Genomic DNA, 20,690 nt, shown 5'->3' on the forward strand with positions numbered 1-20,690 from the left:
TTCTCTATGTGTCAAAAATGTCACATATCAAACATCCCTGTAGTTGTGTCTCTGTGAAGAAAAAATTGTCACATGTGGAACTGTCTATTTATATTTTGATTTCTTGCCTGCCCTTCATAGAATTGATGTTCCTGGGACAGGTTACAGTATCACTTCCAGTTGCATATATTTAGCAAATAAAACACAAAGGGTTATATGAGACACAGACACTGCTTACAAATTAAGTTGAAAACACAGCCTGTCTTGGGCAGTGAGTCAGCTGAAAGGTATGAGGTTGTGCAAGTAGTCAGAGTTTGTACGTGGAGGACCTGAGGTGATATATTCCAGGAACTGAACAAAGGGCTGGTCTAACACATGCAGCAGAATGAGAATGGGTTGTACCACTTCAGACTGCAAGTGGGTCTCATGTTTTTTAAATACTACCTACATTAAAAACAAAAGTCCCTACAGGCAAAAGAGTCACACTGTAGGGTAGAATCTCTTTCTCTGATGTGATTTTTTAAAAACTTCCATGGATTTTTTTAAATATGAAGGAGCATTTTTTAGAATGGCACTCTGCACTCTGCAGGCTGAAGTGGCAGAATCCAGTGTACCCCCTTATTCTGCTGCATGTGTAGATCTGTCCATGGACATAGAGAAACATCAGGTGAGAGGGAAGGCAGGTGGATAAGAAGGCTGGCAAGCAGGCAAAGGACAGGCTAACATATACTGAGAGGCAGGGAGACACACAGACAAGGCCAGAGCCTGGCTTTTACTGAGACAAAGATCCAGACCTGACCCAGGCTACAACAGGAGGAACCAATGAAGTGCACTGTGGCTGCAGTTGTGCTCAGACATGGGAGGACAGTATCTTGGGGGAAGGTCTGTAACTCAGTGGTAAAGCATCTGCTTTGCATGTGGAAGATCCCAGGTACGAGCTCCAACATCTCCAGGTAGGGTGGGAAAGACTCCTTGACTGAAACTTTGGAGTGCTGCTGCCAGTCAGTGTTGTCCATACTGAGCTAGGTAGACCAATGGTCTGGCTTGGTATAAAGCAGCTTCCTGTGTTCCAGTAGCTTAGGACACCAAAGCATTGGCCACAGAGCTCTCTGTTTGAGGCTTGGCTGCTGATCCTGTTGTTTAGAGGCTATGAGGGACTAATCTCCTCTTGTTTGTTTAGATCCCTGTCAATGCCTTAAATAGTCATGTACACTTCAATTGCACTCACAGGTATAACAGCAGCCATGAAAACCTCATGTAATGTTTACACAAAATACATACTGAGTCAATCAGGAAGACGACAGAGCAGCCTTTCCCAACCAGTGTGCCTCCAGATGTTGTTGGACCACAACTCCCATCAGCCTCAGCCAGCATTGCCAATGGCTGAGGCTGATGGGAGTTGTGGTCCAACAACATCTGGAGGCACACCAGTTGGGAAAGGCTGCGATAGAGGTTAAAAAAAGAAAAAAGGACAATGATATAAACCCCCTTTTGCAAATCTTTAGGGTTAAGGAGTTTTGCGTCACTCGTCAGAGAAAGAGGCTTTGTGCTCTAGCACATTCTTACAGGAATCCTTTGTGGTTAGAGCTCAGAGAGGTCAAAAAGGACCCCAGAAAGAAACTAAATTTGTAACTTAGAAACAGGATCTTAAGTGTATGACGTTTTGTAAAGTCACTCTGATGAGGAAATAGGCCACTTTTTTTTCTTTTGAACTACTTGGGTTCTCATGCTGTCAGGTTTCCTGCTTCTCTGGAAATTTCACTATCCCTCACACAGCTTGCTTTTGTAAAGCGTATGGTTTTGCAATCCATTTTGGAAGTAACTTAGATACTACTGGATTTCTTTGGAGAAATCTGTATCCTCATCTTAGACATTCTAAGGCGTTGGGATATAATAGAACAACTAATTGGGATCCATGTAAAGACAATTAAAGGCATGCTTTAATTTGGATTCCTACATTGAGGAGGGGGTTGGACTCGATGGCGTTATGGGCTGCTTCCAACTCTATGCTTTTATTATTCTACAACTTAATAAGTTGCTGTGCTGTCTTTTTATAGGAAGGGGGAAAGAACTGAAATGTGGCCGTTCCTTTTTTATGTGAGGTAGAAACAAACAAGTCAAGTTTAGTTTAATGTTGTAACCTCAGGTGATAACATAACAGATCCAAACATACACAAAAACATTACTACATCCAGTAATATTGAAAACATTAATAATAACATTAAAATAAAACTATGAAATCCAAAATACCAAACAGTAGTTACAATATTTTAAAAAAATCCAGATATTAAGGCTAAAGCCACAATTTAGCTAAATGAGAAGTGTCTCATGAAGTGTCATGGGGTCAATGTAGATGAGGTGCTGGTTTGAGGCAGCACCATCAAAAAGTCCTAATCTGCATTGGAGTTACCTGTGGTCTGCTTTAGTGTTGCTACAGAAGATACAGCGAAAGGTGGATGGTCAGATAGTATTCATTAAATAATGATTCCATCCTTCCAAAGCAGCTCAGGGTGGCAAACGCCAAAGTAGTAAAACAATAGGATTGAAAATATTAAGAATGCCTAAAAACATGTAAAGCAAGAAGTCACATACCCTCACAGCTAATATTGTCAAGGTTGCCAGGAACAGTATCTTTCAGCCATCAAATGCTTTGGGTAAACATGAACGTTTTTAAGTTCTCCCTGAAAGGTAATAATAAGGGAGACAGATTTAGCTCACCAGGAAGGGCATTCCATAAATGGGAAGCCCTTACCAAGAAGACCATGTCACAGGGCAGCATCCATTGGTGGCACCACCAGCAGGGCCTCCCCTGCTGATTGTAGGATCCAAGACAATTGATAATGCGGGTGGCACTCTATTTAGGTATTTTGGGCTTTATACATGACTAAGGAGAACAGGGCTGCTATAGTTCAATAGTCACATAGAAGATGAGGTATCAACAATGCAGTTAGTCATATGGAGTGAGAAAAGGAGCAATTTTATTAAAGATGCAGAGGCCCCATCTTCCTGGGCAGGGGATGGGGGACTCGTGATCCTCCAGATGCTGTTGGATTAGAACTCCCATCAGCTCCAGCCAGCAAGGCCAATAGACAAGGATGATGGGGGTTATGGTCCAAAAACTGGAGGGCCACAGGTTCCCCACCCCTTCCCGACAATGTCGGTTCGTTTTCAAAGCAAGGTTATTTACTTTCTTGGACATCAGTAAAGTAAGCAGAAGCTTTGATCAAATGGCAAATTAAAAGCAAAACAGCCCATCTTAAAATTTTATTTAGTATTATTATATAAGGCAATTCTTTCCCAATGGTGCTGGCTTTTTGCTCTCCACTTATGGATTATCTCTCAATCCGAGGGCACAACAGAACAATTCAGTCTGTGGAAATGCTTCAGGAATAATGCAGCTACTGGCCTGCATTAGCAAATGCCCATGTAGCCTCGGTGGCACGGAATGCGTTTTACCAACTTCGGTTGGTAGCCCAGCTACGTCCCTATCTGAGTAAGGAGGACCTTACATCAGTGGTTCATGCTCTGGTAACCTCACGTTTGGACTACTGCAACGCGCTCTACGTAGGGCTACCTCTGAAGACGGTTCGGAAGCTACAGCTAGTGGAAAATACGGCGGCCAGACTGCTAACAAGAACTAAGCGGTCTGAGCATATAACACCTGTTCTGGCTCGCCTGCACTGGCTTCCAGTATGCTACTGGGCCAGATTCAAAGTGTTGGTATTAACCTATAAAGCCTTATACGGCGCGGGACCACGATACCTGCAGGAACGCCTCTCCCGTTATGAACCGGCTCATACACTATGGTCTACTACGAAGGCCCTCCTCCGGGTCCCGACCCATAGGGAGGCCCAGAGGGTAGTAACAAGATCTAGGGCCTTCTCAGTGGTGGCCCCCGAATTGTGGAATAGTCTCCCCGAGGAGACACTATTATCTTTTCGGCGCCAGGTTAAAACCTTTCTCTTCTCTGAGGCATTTTAATCTAAGTTATTTATGTAAATGTTGTAATTGGTATTTTAGATGATGTACTTTTATATTTGTTATATTGATCTTGTAATTTTACTATTGTATATGTTTCTATGTTAGCCGCCCAGAGAGCTGTTTGCTAGTCGGGCGGGATATAAGCTGAATAAAATAAATAAATAAATAAATATGTATCGGTCTATCCCTGATCTAATTGGATGTGAAGGTTATGTAAGAAGTCGATGTGACACATCTATCAGTTTTTATTGCTGCTTCACATGAGCATCACTCTCAATTTTACAGCATTCCTGTAGAGCAGTGGTTCTTAACCTTTTCCGCTGCCAGCACCCCTTGGATTTCCAAAATATGCTCTCGCACCCCCTGAAAAAATACAGTTCATTTTTAATTTTAATTTAATTTAAATTAATTTTAATGTGTGTTTTAGCCTAACTTAGCTAAGATAAGTGAGAGTTTTCCAAAATCTCTTGAACAATGCCTCGCACCCCTAGAAAAAGTGTCTCGAACCCCTGGGGGTGCGTGCACCCCAGGTTAAGAACCACTGCTGTAGAGGTTGCAAACAGAGCTTTATGATCATTGTATCACTGCTCAGCCAGAATAAGCATCACTGTCACTTTTACAGAGGCTGCAAACAGTGCCTTATGATAGTTGTATCACCATGCAGCCAAGGTGTTATAGCTTTTTACTGGAGCAATGAAGACTTAGCTGATGTTTCTGCATGTTGTATTCTTTAGGGTGTTCATGGTGGTGTTCTTAAGGATTTTCCATTTTATCATGTGGTAGGTTAAGTTGGAAGACAGCAATGTTTCCAAGTCTCCCAACTGATTTTTGTGGCCAAGCAGTGAGTTGAACTCAGATTCCCCTAGTATAAGATTTCCCTCATCAACATCAGTTGTGCAGACATTGAAATCCAACATTTATTGGAACACCTTTTGCTAGTTCCAGTTGGTTTGCCAGCCAGAGCTATTCCTGGCTCATGCACTGATAACCTCCTGGCTGGATTACTGTAATGTAGCCTTTCCCAACCTTGGGGTAACCAGATGTTGCTGGACTACAGTTCCCATAATTCCTGACCATTGGCCATGCTGGGTGGGGCTGATGGGAGTTGCAGTCCAGCAGCACCCAAAGGTTGGGATAGGCTTTTGTAATGTGCTGTTATGTGGGACTGCCCAAAAGATGATCTGGAATCTTCAGCTACAGTGCAGAATATGGTGGCCAGATTGGCCATAGATGGCTCAGATCATGTGGACACTGATCTTGAATGAGTCATACTGGCTGCCAATATGTTACCAAGTTAAATTCAAGGTGCTGGTGACGACCTGTACAACGTGAGATCTAAAATACTTGAAGGAGCGTCTCTCCCTGGATCTACCTGCTCTTCTTCTTTTTTCATTGTTGGGGGGTCTGTTATGCAGCAGCATGGGAGAGGGCCTTCTTTTCAAGGGATGCCCCATTTGTAGAGTGGCCTCTCTGCTGAGATATAGCTGGTGACATCCTTTTTTGGGTCTTGTCATCAGCTGAAGATGCGCTTAGGGAGCAGTCCTAATTTCTCCCCCCACCTGGCGGTGCTTCATGGACTGATGGGGTCACTGCTGCATCCACAGTCCTGCTGCACACAGAAAGTGTGCGTGTGTGTGTGGGAAGCAGCCTGGAGCTGTTGTAGCAATCAGGCCCAGATTGGGTTCAGTGCCAACATGTGATGGCAGTGAGACTATCTTGGGATCCAGTGGATCCTGGACTATCTCAGCTCCACCCCTCCCTGCCTCTAGAAAGCCCCTTTTCAGAACTTTCTGTTGGCTGCCAACTGTGGGATTCTGCCCATTTGCTGGGCAGAAGGGGGAGTTCCAGCTGACAGGAGACCAACAGAGGCCTGGTGAAGAGGCACCATCATCCAATCCACCACAACACCCAGCCTGGCCCCAAGGAGGTTTAGATTGCTCTGCCATTCACTCAGGCATTTATAAAGTATTGATTTTTAGACTGGGGGTAGAGAGACACTTACGGTTGTTCCGGCTTCAGTGCGTCTCTACCTCTTTTCTCAAAATGGGCACGCAACGCTAGTGAAACTCTGCCCATTTTTACTCTTAAAACTTTGTTGGATCAGCTCTAGTGTGTTTTTTAGTCAGGGAGGTTTCACAACTGATTGGTAGATTGATCCCTTTGTCTTCCAGGTGTGGCCAATGGAAATGCTTTGCTGCAGGCTCAGACAGAGACAGTGATTGGCCCAATGCTTTGCTGTGGGTGGTCCTGAAGGGTCTGAAGGCAGCAGTGGGGAAGGGAGGTGTGGCAAGCAAAGGGCAGTGTTTCTTCAAAATGCAGCCAGAAAAATAATTCTGGCTGCTTTTGAAGCGCCTAGTGTGCCCACAGCCTGGGTCCTGAAATTTAACATCTCTGTACTGGCTGCTGCTTACTGATTTTTATTGGCTCTCATCTTATAGTGTTATTGTCAATGGATGTTCTTGTTGGTTTTTAAACTGTTTTTATTGTGCTCCACTGTGAGACCTCTTGGAATGTAGGGTGGGTAAGAAATGTTTTAAATAAATAAGTAATGAAATAAAATAAACATGCCATAGAATCCATGGGAAACCATGTCACCTGAAGGGACCCAGCACATTACGGACACTTACAGCAGCCACATTGTACAGATAGGATTTTTGCACCCTTAGAAACATGGCAGCATCAGAGTCCATCATATGCTGAACTCCTTTGGACAAACCAGTTTTATTTGGATGCCACTGTGGAGAGTGCAGAAAAAAAGGTGCAATGATCTGAATCCATCCTTAGGCTGCAATTCTAACCATGCCTTCTTGGAAGTAAGTCCCATGGAATTCAATGGGGCTTACTCCCAGATAAGTGGGGTGAGAATTGAAGCTTTATGCATTTTAGGCAAAAAGGTAAGCATTAATTCAGTGGGACCCCTACTTTCTATGCAGTATTTGCTCTCAGTAGAGAGAGGACTTTGGACTTTCTGTTTTATTTTTCTGTAATTTGCTATTTTCTGAAATAATTGGAAGAAATGAGCTGGCTTCCTTTGAGCCATTTAAGGCTTCATGTAATTGGCATGTTGTTGTTATTTCTATTATTCCTGCAGAAGGAAGAAACCCAAAGCAGCTCCTGTAAATGTTTCAAGGGACCTTCGATGTCACAGATTGGTACAATTGCCTGGATGATCACGCTGAGTGATGCTGTGCATAACTTCATTGATGGGCTAGCCATCGGTGCTTCCTTCACGCTTTCCCTGCTTCAGGGAATTAGCACATCTATAGCAATCTTGTGTGAAGAGTTTCCTCATGAACTGGGTAAGATGTTTTCCATTAACTCAGCTGTTAGATGAATACATTAAGAGAGCTCCTATCAAACAAGACCTAACCTGGAAATGTTCTGTAGCATAGCATTTAAATGAAAAAAATAAAAAAGAGGATTGCCTTTTAAATTCTTGGGGGGCGGGGGCGGAATGTATACTAAAAATAATATCACTTGCTGATGATTTCCACACTTTTCTTTTTCAGGGGATTTTGTCATCCTTCTTAATGCAGGAATGAGCACACGACAGGCCTTGTTTTTCAATTTTCTATCTGCATGCTCCTGCTACATTGGACTTGCATTTGGTATAGTAGTGGGCAACAACTTTGCTCCAAACATTATTTTTGCAGTCGCTGGAGGCATGTTCCTATACATTTCCCTGGCAGATATGGTGAGATCCCACTACATCTTACAAAATATATTGTATATGTCTTTACATCCAGGGTAGGAACCTTTTTTACCCCTTGTGGGGAATGTTCCAGGGGGCACATGACAGTGGTGGGCAGGGCCACAGGCAAAAGTGGACAGATCAATGAATGTGACTTATCTTGGTATAGCACACGATGTTCCAGCCACAAAGCCATAACAGGTTTCTACATCCCTCACTCACATGTGCGCGAACACCCCCCCTCCATCCTCCACCTGGGCAAACAGGAAGTATTGTAGTTCAAGGACATATTCTAGCTAGGCAAAAGGACTAGAGGAGGGTGCAGAGCTAGGCTGTTGGTGGCTGTGGCCAGGAGACAGAAGGGTACATTTGGCCCTTGGGCCTGAGGTTCTCCACCTCTGGTTTACATGATTGCATTATAAGGAAATATATTTGTGAGAGGAAGTTATAGTGGAAATCACCAAGCATATTTTCGTAGCATTAAACTGATTCCTTGTGGGAATTCGTTTCTTAGACATACTGATCCTTGGAACAGCACTCACTTTTCTCTAATGTTGGCACTTTTGCTGCAATCCTGTCTATTGTTAAACTGCATAAAGTTTATTTGAAGTCAGTATCAATAATGGTTGCAGGCAGGGCGAGCCCTACCATTAGACAGAGTGAGGCAGCCACGTTGGGTGGCAAATGCTGGAAGAGTTGCAGTGAGTTATTGGAGGACAGATCTGTGTGTGCTACACAGCCTGCTCTATGCCCTACAAGCCAGCCTGCTGTCCACAAGTACAGTGGAGGATGCTGCACTACCACCAGTGTTCAAATAACATTCAGCTCCCTGTCCAGAGTTGGCTTTTGTAAATGGAATTGGAGAGGGCACCATCTTGTCTTATGCATCAGGCAGCAAACTGTCTTGGGCTTTTCCTGGATGTAGGATTTCAGTCTAAACCCCAGTGGAGTGATCCAGAAGAATGAGCAAGAGATTTTGGCTTTCTTCTTCCAGTTCTTAGCATAATTACACTCCCCATTCATGTCACTAAACTGTGGTCAAAATGTTTAATGTTTTAAAATGGTTTGGACCAATTGGGCAATGTGCACGCATGTACAGCATCTGTATGCATCTAGTATGGGTGATGGATTTGTGGAATATGGTTCAAGTGTTTAATTTGATAACACACACATGCACATCACCACCACCATAAAACAGAAGATCAATTATGGGAAAAGATGGGCGGAGAGAACAATTAACATGATGGATAAGACTTGTTTGTTGAAAGATGCGATTGCCTCCAAATGAGAGAGAGATAAACAGACCAGGTAGTATGGTCATTGTAGACTCAGTGAGTTCCTGTGTCTGTGGTTCCCCTCCCCCCTCTTTGAGTAGGTATTTCTCTGGCTAAAATGAAAACATAGCTCTGTTGGTATCGATTGTGAGTTGTCACCACCAAGGGCAAACTAGCAAGCGACAACTGTGTTCTCTCTCTGTCTGATTCTTTTCAGTCTTAGACCATGTTTACTCCTGTTTTTAAGCCTGCTATGGCACAACAGGTGATAGGCTTCTCTGTCTACCTTTCAAATCTCTCTGTCTTTAGGTTTCTAGACTGGAACCATCCATGCCGTGTCTGAAATGTAAATAATGTGTGTGAATGCTCAGTGCAGACTCCTGCTTTTCTGCTGAATTCCACCCTGTTCCTCTCTGTCTAGAAACAGGTAGGATTTGTTAGAACCTCTCTCTCTCTCTCTCTCTCTCTGAGAGTCTTTCTGATGAGTCTGGTAGAATCTGGTTGATTCTGGTAGCATCTGTATTCAGAATGTAGAGAGAAGGACTCATATTTTTGAATACTCCCCCATGAAAAACAAGCTTTCTGTATATAGTAAAATTAGTACATCTCTTAAGAAAACTTTAGGAAAGTCATCTGTCTGGTGTTCTTGTTTGCTACAAATAGGAGCATTCAAGAATATTGCCTCCCACCAGTATGCTGAAGTGGTATAGTCCAGTCTTCTGTCACCTCAATTCTAGAACCCTATTAGTGACATAATATGTAGATTGACTATGCCAGTGTTCTTCAAGCTTGGGTGACCAAAGTTTGTTGGACTACAACTCCCATAAACCTCAGCCAGTTTAGCCGATGATCAGGGATTATTGGAATTGTAGTCCAACAACATCTGGGGACCCAAGATTGAAGAACACTGGACTAGTCCGCAGAGCCAATGTGTTAAAGCCACCATATGGAAGTCAGTTGTTGATTATTATTCGTTATCATTATTTATTAGTTTTCTTACCTACCCTTCACCATGAGATCTCAGGGCGTATTTACAGCTATTTAAAAATACGACATTAAAATCAGTTAAAACAAATTAAGTTTAAATTGTTTCACATGCTGACTACCACCGTCTAGCCATACCTTTCCACATAGAGTGGAAATGTGAGTTACCTATGAATTCTCCTTCTGCTGGTTTGCCAAGCCGTGGGTGCTCTGCTCTTTACCCACTTTGAAGAAAGTCTCACCTGGGGGCTGGATGAGGAAGCTTTTCTCTTATCTTCCCTAAAGGCACCCAGTGCTTGCTCTACCATCAGGCACAGTGAGGCAACCACCTCAGGTGGCAGATGCTGGAGGGGAGTGGCAGCCCCCCTAGCATTCCTCTTGAGCCTGCTGAGAGTTCCCTTCTGCTAGAGCACAGAGGCAGGTGGGCCCCACAGGGCCTATAACTCATAAGAGCTAGCTTGCTGCTTGCAGGGGCAATGGAGGGTGCTATCCTATCACCAATATTGAAGTAAGGCCCCATCTGCACTATACATTTAAATAAGTATTATGCCTCTTTAAACAGTCATGGTTTCCCCCAAAGAATCCTGGGAAGTGTAGTTTGTTAAGGGTGCTGAGAGCTATTAGGAGAATCCCTTACAGAGCTGCCATTCGCAGAGTGGTTTAACAATCCCTCTTCCCAGAAAACTCTGGGAATTGTGGCTCTGTTAGGGGGGAATAGGGGGTTTCCTAACAACTCTCAGTTCCCAGGATTCTTTGAGGGGGAGCCATGACTGTTTAAAGTGTTGTGGTACTGCTTTAAAAGAATAGTGCAGATGGGGCTTAAGACACACTGCCAGTCCAGTTGACGTCTGTATGTGTGATGGGGCTACCAACCATCTTGTCTTTTGCTTCAAACAGAAAAATGCCCCGAAGCCACTTACTGCAGATGAACAACCAGTGCTGTTTTTGTGATAGTACTCACAGGTACTGAGTACTTTCACCTCTTTTTTGTTGCCCATGGCAGCCATTTTGTTTTGGCACCCATTGCACTTTATCATGATATGAACACCTGCACCTTTTTTTAAAAAAAATCCCCCCCAAAGCATGTGAACAAATATTCTTAAAATAATAAAAAAGCACTAACAAGTAAGGACCTTTGGCAGGGGTGGGCAACATTTTTCAGCCTCAAGGCTACATTCCCTTGTGGGGAAACTTCTGGGGGCCACATGCTAGCGGTGTGCAGAGGCAGATGTTGGCAGAGCACCAGAAGGGGTGCATACTTTTGTACCATGGAATGGCCAGAGGTTTCTGCACCTACACATCTCTCCATCCTCTAGCTCAGCCTTTCCCAACCAGTGTGCCTCCAGATGTTGTTGAACCACAATTCCCATCAGCCTCAGCCATTGGCAATGCTGGCTGAGGCTGATGGGAGTTGTGGTCCAACAACATCTGGAGGCACACTTGTTGGGAAAGGCTGCTCTAGCTGGCCATTCAAAGGCACATTCTAGCCAGGCAAAAGCACTTGAGGAGGGCATGTAGCAAGGCTGGTGTGGAGGGATGTGGCTTGAGGAGTCCTGAGGGCCAGATGGAAAGGGCCAGAGGACTTCATTTGACCCCCAGGCTGGAGGTTCTCCTCCCTTGACCTATGGCAGCCTTTCCCAACTAGTGGGCCACCAGATGTTGTTGGACCACAACTCCCATCTTTCCTGACCATTGGCAATGCTGGCTGAGGCTGATGGGAGTTGTGGTCCAACAACATCTGGTGGCCTACTAGTTGGGAAAGGCTGACCTATGGCAAGAATCCCAGAGTACACAAAAGAAAAGAAAAAAAGATCAGGATGTGTTATGGTTTACCACTCAATGAACAAGCAGAAGGAGAATGAGCAGTTAACCCAAATTCTCCCTACTTATCACCTCTCAGTAGGCCAATCATATAGATATAATAGAACAGTGCCCTGCACAGAATGAAAGGATAGCTTCACACACACCCCAAACCAATCTTTGGTTTCAGCCTGAATAAAAACAGTGGTTCTATAATGTATAGTGAAAGTACCAAGGGACGACCAAGTGGCTACCTTGCATACTTCCTCAGACTCTCCAGGAAGACCAACCAAGGCACAACCTTATGCACACTTAAGTGGGAATCAGCATCATTGAACTTAATGGGCCTTGCTTCTGAGCAAACATGCATAGGATTGTACTGTCACTTGATTACAATGATGTCTTGAAATGGTTATTTGGCATAGCGTGCTAAGAACAAAGCTTCGTTTGCTTTGAACCATGATCATTGTGGATGGATTGATTAAAGTGAATATGGGTATCACAGGATAGAAGGCCTTGCATCTCAAAGAAAAATAAAAGGGAAGACCTTGAATCTCAAGGGAAAGATAAACATGCTGAAGGAGGTGTTTGACTCATCTCCGAGAGAAAGTTAATCGTTGACCCCTCCTAGGAGTACTTGACCCGTCCACACTGAGAGTGCTTTTGAGCCTTAAAGCTAACTGAAGTGGATGAGTCATAGTTACAGTGTTTAGAAGCTCCCCAAGCTATAATCTGAGGTTGAAAATGGATCTAGAGAAGCTTTTTTTTTTGTAATAATTTTTATTATTCAAATTTTTATAAAACAAACACAACAAAATCAAACAACAAAAACAATACAACAAAAATAAAAAGAAGAACTTGACTTCCGATTTGTTACAGATCAGCTATAAGTATATAATATATATCAAACCTGTCCCCTAAAACATACGAAATTCACTTTTTTCCATAGTCTATCTTAATTAATCGTCAAATCCCATTATCATCATTTCATTTTTTTCTTTCAACAAAAAGTCCAAAAGAGGCTTCCATTCCTTAAGAAATGTATCTGTCGTTTTTTCTCTGAGAAGGCATGTCAATTTGTCCATCTCAACTAAGTCCATTAATTTCAATAGCCATTCTTCCATTGTTGGTATTGATTCCATTTTCCATTTTTGTGCATATAATAATCTTGCTGCCGTAACCATATATAATATTATTCTTCCAGAAAAGTTGTCAAAAATGTATAGTAATGTTTCTAATGTATGTTGGAAATGTAAACAACAAGAAGGATCTTTTTATCATATGTGGTGGTCGTGTAAACAGGCAAAATTATTTTGGGCACAGATAGGTAGGATGATGCAAAAAATCTTAAAGATAAATATTCAGTCAAAGCCAGAATTTTTTTTATTGGGTTTTATGGATAAACAAAAGGAAAAGGATCTAGAGAAGCTTTAGGTGATGTCGCTAGGTGTTAAACATGCAGCAACAGGCCTTGTTTGTGGCAAGGACTAGTCTGTTCAGCACATTCTTTTGCGATCAGTCTCCAGGCCAAACTATCTTCTGCTGATTTAAGAAAGAATACTATAGGGCACTAGTAAAGCTCTGTCAAAAACATCTAAAGCAGTGGTTCTTAACTGTTTCCACTGCCAGCACCTCTTCGATTTCCAAAATAAGTTCTCGCACTCCCTGAAAAAATACTGTTCATTTTTAATTTTAATCTTATTTTATTTTAATGTGTGTTTTAGCCTAACTTAGCTAAGATAAATGACAGTTTTCCAAAATCTTTGGTTGTATAGTTAACGCCTTGCACCCCTAGAAAAAGTGTCTCGCACCTCCGGGGGTGTGTGCACCTCAGGTTAAGAACCACTGATCTAAAGGGTAGTGTATGATCCAGAACATGACTCCATTGTTATTCCTGGGGAAGGGCACAGGGGTAGAGCATCCGCTTTGCATGCAGAAGGTCCCAGGTTCAATCCCCAGCATCTCTGGGTAGGGCTAGGAGACAACCCTGCTTGAAACCCTGGAGAGCAGCTGCCAGTAGAAAATACTGAGCTAAATAGAGCAATAGCCTTGATTCAATATAAGGCAGCTTCCAATCTTCCTATGCTCTTCTCACCAGGTAAGGGCTGTTCAAAGGTGGGAGCAATGTAGGAACAGTCCTGGTCATGCCCACCTTGTTCAGAAGAGCTCTTCTGGATCAAAGCAAAGCTCCATCTAGTCTGGCATCTTGCTTGCTACGCTGGCCGGCCAGCGGCTTTTGAGAAGCCCAAGCAGGGCTGTGAAGGCAGAAGCCCTCCCCCGATAACTGATCTTCAGAGGAGGGCTGCCTCTGAACATATTATTATGATTATTACTATTACTATTATTATTATAGTTTATTTATACCCCGCCTTATGACCAAAAGGCCCTCAAGGCGGCTTACAACAAAACACAAATATAGGAATACATCAATAAAACAATACAATTTACAAAATTAAATAACAAATAACATTATTAAAACATTATTAAAAAAAAGTGATTAGAGTCCTATGAGGGGCTTGCAGAGCAAAGCTGTATCCAATGCTTGTAACACAGTTTGAACACACATTCTGGGTTAATGCTGGAGGGAAGGGGTGGTTCATTTGTTGAACAGTCTTCACAGAAAACACCACCACAACTATCATTTCACCTGTTTCTGATGTTGATCAGCTGGTGAGTGCTTCCGCTTAGGTAGCCAAAAAGGCACCACTCATGCACACAAGGAGGTGGCATTAGCAGGCTTGGGGGAACCACAAAATTTGCAGAAAAACAAAAATTCTTTGGAGAAAGTGTAAGGGGGTGGGGGAGAGACCAAAATTTCATAATGAGGTCTGAGCATGCTCAGTGGCCACATCATGTGTTGCTGTGATGAGTTCTGCTTTTTAGGATTCCGTCGACATCACTCCATTCCTAACTGCCCCCGCCAGCAAATTGGGAAAACGATCACATCTGCACCATACCTTTAAAGCACTGTGAGACCACTTTTAACAACATGGCTTTCCCCAAAGAATCCTGGGAACTGTAGTTTGCTAAGGGTGCTGAGCATCGTTAGGAAACACCTGTTCCCCTCACAGAGTTACAGTTCTCAAAATTCCCTGGAAAGAGGGATTGGTTGTTAAGCCATAGTTCTTAGGATCCTTCGGGGGGAGCCATGACTGTTTAAAGTGGTAAGATACTGCTTTACATGGACAATGTGGATAGAATTATAGAATAGTAGAGTTGGAGGAGGCCTATAAGGCCATCAAGTCCAACCCCCTGCTCAATGGAGGAATCCAAATCAAAGCATTCCCGACAGGTGGCTGTCCAACTGCCTCTTGAATGCCTCCAGTGTCGGAGAGCCCACTACCTCTCTAGGTAATTGGTTCCATTGTCGTATGGCTGTAACAGTTAGGAAGTTTTTCCTGATGTAGATATGGTCCCAAAAGGGAAATCATTAGGGGGAGGGCAAATGCATTTGAGTGTCTGGGATCCTAAACAGCAGCATTCCATGCTGCAGTATATTGTTACAAATCCCAATTATCATGGTTAATAGTTATTGTACATATATTCACTATGAATTTGGCCAAGCCATCATAGCCCATGGACATCATTGAATCTTCTTGCAGTAATGTCCGTACAATAATTATGAAACGGATCGTGCTAGAATATGGATGGATTCCGCATGATGGTACAGAGGTAAAATCCATCCTAGTTTATTCTTTCTCATTGTTTTCAAAAGTGACACACATTGAAGCCTTTGGGTTAGAATCTCACTGCCCCTTGCAGCATGTCCCTCAGGTGTAGCCCTGAGGAAGTTGGCCTGGGCCATCTCAGTCAATCTCCCATAAGCCGCTGTGAAAACAGCACGAAGCATTATCAAACTGCAACTTGTAAGACTCAATGGAGAGATGTCAGATACACTAATGAGAGTCATAGGTTTGGTTACCAAACATCCAAAAAACCTTTTGGAGCACTGAACGTATTTACATGGGAAATCTCAGTAATTCTTACTGCTATCCTGCCAAGTAGGCCAGTCTTATGATTCCCTTTCATGCTAAGGCTGCATACACACCATACATTTAAAGCACATGACTTCCCCAAAGAATCCTGGGAACTCTGGTTTTACCCCTCACAGAACTATAATTCCCAGTACCCTAAACGATCTACAGTTCCTGGGATTCTTTGGGGTGAGCCATGTGCTTCAAATGTATGGTCTGTCTCTCTGTGTGTCTGAGAGAGATAGTTACTTGTTTTTCCTAAAATGAAAACTCCCCCATTATGATCAAAATGGAGTTTGTCTCCAAGGTCTGTACTGTGCTAGTGGAGACCCCCCTTGTGGTGGTGGTGAGCAATGGAGACCCCTTCTTGCACACTGCCTTCAATTAAGAACTGGGATTCCTGTGTCTGTAAATTATTTTAGGAAAAACAAGACAAGCAGTTGCCTGCTGCATATCAAATGAACATTTAGTTTGGCTCTAAGACTCCTGAAGTTCTGCAAATTGGTCTGAATTGGGGACTGTGTGGCTCATAGCTCCATTTCCTGGACCCTGGTGAGTCTGACAAGAGATGAGCAAATCACCCAACTCTTCCCTGGATTTGAAAGGTTTCATGATCTTCTAACCTAGATTTGGGTTCTGCTGCCCATTACTCTGACCTTTGTCTGACAAGAAGAATAGGTTTTTTTAATTGCTCACTATGTTTCAAAGATAGTCACTATATTCTGTTTGGTATTTTAAAAAAATATAAACTGAAATAGGAACTAAGTTTCGTGGTCCTATTTCTTAGCAGAGATATAAAATTGCAAGCAGCAGAGTGAGAAAAAACCAGTCCACACCTTCCCTAGGCACAAATAACAACAGACACAATCTTCTTAGGTAAAAGATAAAGAATATTTACTCATGACCTTTCATATGTTCAGAAACATAGGCTTTAGCTTAGATGAAAGAAAAAGTAGAAGTCTTTGGCCTGATCCACCAGGGCTCTTCTTGTGTTGCTAAAAATGGATTTGTAAAAATTGTTCAGTGAAGATGGCTGACTTCATCATTATTCTCAGGCTCAACTTTGTTGAAGAAACGTTAGCTGTGATGGGAGATAATGGCAGCAATGGCGTCCACCCCTGTGGATTTTATTGCCCCAGTTGGCAGAAAACTTCACTTCCTCCCCCCAAAATTAAATTGTGTTGGGATTGGAAAGGATGTTTCTAGGGAGTCAATTTTGCACTACTTAAGTTTCAGGGGGCTTTGGAAACATTGAACTTGATCCTACCTCATCTTTGATAAGCAGCCAGCGCAGCAATTTTGTTGATCTGTATTTGTCAGCACTTTGTAGAAACTGAAGGTTTTTTTCAGTGTCTTTGAATTAATTACCAAGGAGAATATGCTGCAATGATAAACTGCAAATAAGTGGAATGGATGCATTTACCTGCCAGGCTACAAATGGCTCCAATGGGTTTTTTTGTTTGTTCCTTTTGTTTGATTCTATGGCTGATGTGTCTAGTAAACTGTGTTTATCTTGGTCACAGAATCCAGATTTGTTGTGCAAAATCTCTTATGATTTCATTACATGCCTGGATATTATAGTTCAATTTTTTTTAAAGCATGCTTCTAGCCCTCATGATTTTGTAGACAAAACAAGACAGCATCGAATATTTTTATTGTTATTCTTAATTTGATTAATAAATCACCCTTCACCCAAACCAGGACAGGTCACAACAATTTAAATCACAACATTTTTGGTATTTTTATTTATTTAGATGTTGTTCCTTCCCTTTTCTAAAATATTGTGATAGTTTATGTTATATATTTATTATGTGTCATCTTCACCACATGGGGCAGGTTAGACCTAGGAAAGTTAACATGTGCCATGCTCAGCGTGGGGATGCATTTTTATTGCATGTGTATTAGATTTGCAGTCCACACCACACCAAGGCCCTGGGGTAGGTAACAAAATGACATACACAGTCACGTTCATGTGTAAACACAAACCAATTAAAATTAAAGAAATATTAGGATTCTGTAGTGGCTTGTACAGAAATTCATAAGGAGAAACTTCAGGTCGCTTCTGAAGAGTGAATAAGGGTAGAAGAGAATTTCTATCCTTATTTATTTTACCTAATTAATATGGCCACACATCAACATCTGTTCTTTGTGCAGCTCTCAGAACAAACGATAAAAATACAGGTGCAAAAACAATAAAATGCAGTTTTAAAACTTTCCTTTTTGGTGGAAGAAAAATAAGAAACAATTAGCAGCTCAGATTATAGAATGAATCACAACTCAAATCAATAAGAGTCCAGGTTTTTGTTTTAAAGCGCATGTTATTTAAAAACAGCTGGGGGATAAAAAAAGTATTCATGTGATGTCAAAAAGACCCATTACGGCACCAGGCAAGCCTAGTTAGGAAGGCTATTCCAGAGCCAGGGGCCATCACTGATGAGGCCCCCCTCCTTACTAGCTGCCCATTTCACTTGGGAGAGGTCTTAATGTTCTCTGATAGGGTTGCCATTTATGCATTGCTCAAAGGGTATGCAACTCCTATTAGCCCCCAGCCAGCACAGCATCTGGAGGGTGCCAGTTTCGGGAAAGGCTGAAGTAGACAATACCTTTTTTTCCCCAGTTGTGTCTTTTAGATTGTAGGCCTGCGAACAAGGAGTGTCTTCTTTGTTGTTTTTAATAATATGTTGTAAGCCGCTCTGCGAGCCTTTTTGGCTGAGGAGTGGGGTAAAAATGCCAATAAATAAATAAATAAAACCATAAGAAAGAGGACACCAGTTTGCATTAAATTTGCATATAGTAATTTGTATGTATAGATGCAAATTTTTTTTTTTTTTCAATAATTTTTATTCAGATTTTCATAAAACATACAAGACAAAATCATAAAACATTCAAAGACAAAAAACAAAATCAAAAATAGTTAAACAAAAAGAAAAAAAGAAAAAAAAAACAAAAATAAAAAATAAAGAGTAAAATATTGACTTCCCATTTGTCAAAGATCAAATCAGTTATAAGTCTATAATATATAACAATCCTGTCTCTTAAGTCATATTATAAAATCACTTTCCTCCAGTAGTTATCTTACTTAATCATCAAATCTCATAAACATTACTTTATTCTTTCCACAAAAAGTCAAAGAGAGGTTTCAATTCTTTAAGAAATATATCTATCAATTTTTTTTTCCAGATAAGCATATCGATTAATCCATCTCATTACTAATTATGATAATCTTATTGTCATAACCATAGTCAAAATAAACATTTCAATTAATCCATCACATCAGAATCTGTTAGGTTCAATAATTTCAGTAGCCATTGTTCTATTATCTCTATTAGTTCCATTTTCCATCTTCCATCTTCAGTAGTCTTGTTAAGTCCAGTAATTTCAATATCCAATCTTCCATTATCAGTATTCCATAATAATCTTGCTGTCAAAGCCATAGTCATATAGTAAGAGTCTGATGGGGATTACCTCTATCCCAAATATTTTCTTGCCATCCATTCTGAATAGGTTGCTGAAATACTGCTGTAAAATCATATCTCTGTTCTTTTTTTCAAAATACACTGGGTCATCTCTTAAAAGTTTTTCCATTGTCACATGGCTGCAGTTAATTCCATAGATTTTCTCTATATTGGGCTCCATCACATCATTCCAGTCCAGAAGATTATCCATGCCATTGATAACTTTATCTCTAGAATCTTCATTCATTTCTTCAGAGATAACATTGAGTTCCAAACAATAGATTTTATTTCTAAAGTCCATAGACTCCAAATCTTGTTCCTGTTCCACGTTGGTTCCAATCTCCGGGATCTCCTCTCTCACAGGGACCCCTATTCCAGTCTCCAGGGTCACCTCTCTCACAGGGACCCCTGTTCCAATCTCCGGGGTCTCCTCTCTCACAGGGACCCCTTCCAGGGTCACCTCTCTCACAGGGACCCTTATATCTTTAATCTCCTGCTTCATTTTACTCAATTCAATTTTCATTATCTCAATCTCATCCATTATTTTCTGAAACATAGTTATTTCCAGATTTTCAGCCACTTTCTTAATTGCCATTTTAAAAGAAAAATATAGGAAAACCACTTCTTATTTCAGCAACAATTGGGTTAATACTCCAAACTTGGTGACATCACAGTATAAACAGAGCAGACAGCCTTATCTCTCCAATAGTTAAGTAAACAAAATGCAGTTCCCAGGATCGAAACAATTAATGGCAATCGTCAAGAAACAGATTCGTCAAAATAAAATAGACCAAAAAGAGAGTAGTCTCAAAACAGTATAATATTTTTCAAAATAAAAATCTGGAATAGAAATCCCTCTTCTGTGTATATCTTTAGAATGCAAATCCAGGACAGCTTTTTGCAACAAAAACAGAGATAAGCTATTAATTAGTGCGTAGCAGAGAGAAGTTATGGCTCCCCAGTGAGATGTCAAAAACTGATCAATCTGGCAAATCTCTTTTAAACAGCAACAATTTAAGTCAAGTAAAAGAAAAATATAGAAAGAAGGGTGCTTGCCTGTTAGTGCGTTCTCTCTTAGAAGATAAGGTGAACGTTCGCTTTATCAGATAGAGCTTGCTGTTAAAAATCCGTCCCACCTTCGTCGGCTGGACCTCGTCCCATAAATTAATGAGATCTGGTCGTCCCAACAAAAATAGGCTTTGAGGTTAATCTCTTCGTTTCTCCCTACCCGGGAGAAGTTTAATCAGTCAAAAAAAAAAGAAAAAACTGACTGATATATCTGAATAAGCTTCTTTTGAGGCAGGAGCCCGTCTCAAAAGCAGGCACAGGCTAAGTCACCCTTCCCGGAAGTCGTATAGATGCAAATTTTAAAAAGAATTAAAAAATTTAAATGGAAATATAATCTATCTCACCATAGTGGGGAAGACACCACACCCGGTGGAGGTAACAGCTAATCGGCACCTTCAAGGTTCCTCCTATTCTCTCTTTTTATTTGTACCTTTGTTTTAAATCAAACTTAGACTGGACAGCCCTTCAAATAGTGGGGGCCTTC

General features: G+C 41.6%; 1 protein-coding gene across 7 annotated transcripts in view; it reads left to right on the top strand.

The window, feature by feature from the left end:
• The window catches only part of SLC39A8 (solute carrier family 39 member 8), a 64,055-nt gene that overhangs the window by 39,233 nt on the left and 4,132 nt on the right, over positions 1–20,690 (top strand). For 6 of the 7 annotated variants that reach the window (XM_061585549.1, XM_061585551.1, XM_061585552.1 and 3 more), the window contains 2 exons: positions 7,052–7,259; positions 7,470–7,654. In XM_061585549.1, coding sequence (XP_061441533.1) covers positions 7,052–7,259; positions 7,470–7,654 — 393 coding nt within the window. Of the gene's footprint in view, positions 1–7,051; positions 7,260–7,469; positions 7,655–9,234; positions 9,353–20,690 lie in introns of all 7 variants that reach the window. The other variant, XR_009757987.1, reaches the window with a different exon arrangement.

The sequence above is a fragment of the Rhineura floridana genome, chromosome 9 (genome assembly GCF_030035675.1).
Source record: "Rhineura floridana isolate rRhiFlo1 chromosome 9, rRhiFlo1.hap2, whole genome shotgun sequence".
NCBI classification, from domain to species: domain Eukaryota; kingdom Metazoa; phylum Chordata; class Lepidosauria; order Squamata; family Rhineuridae; genus Rhineura; species Rhineura floridana.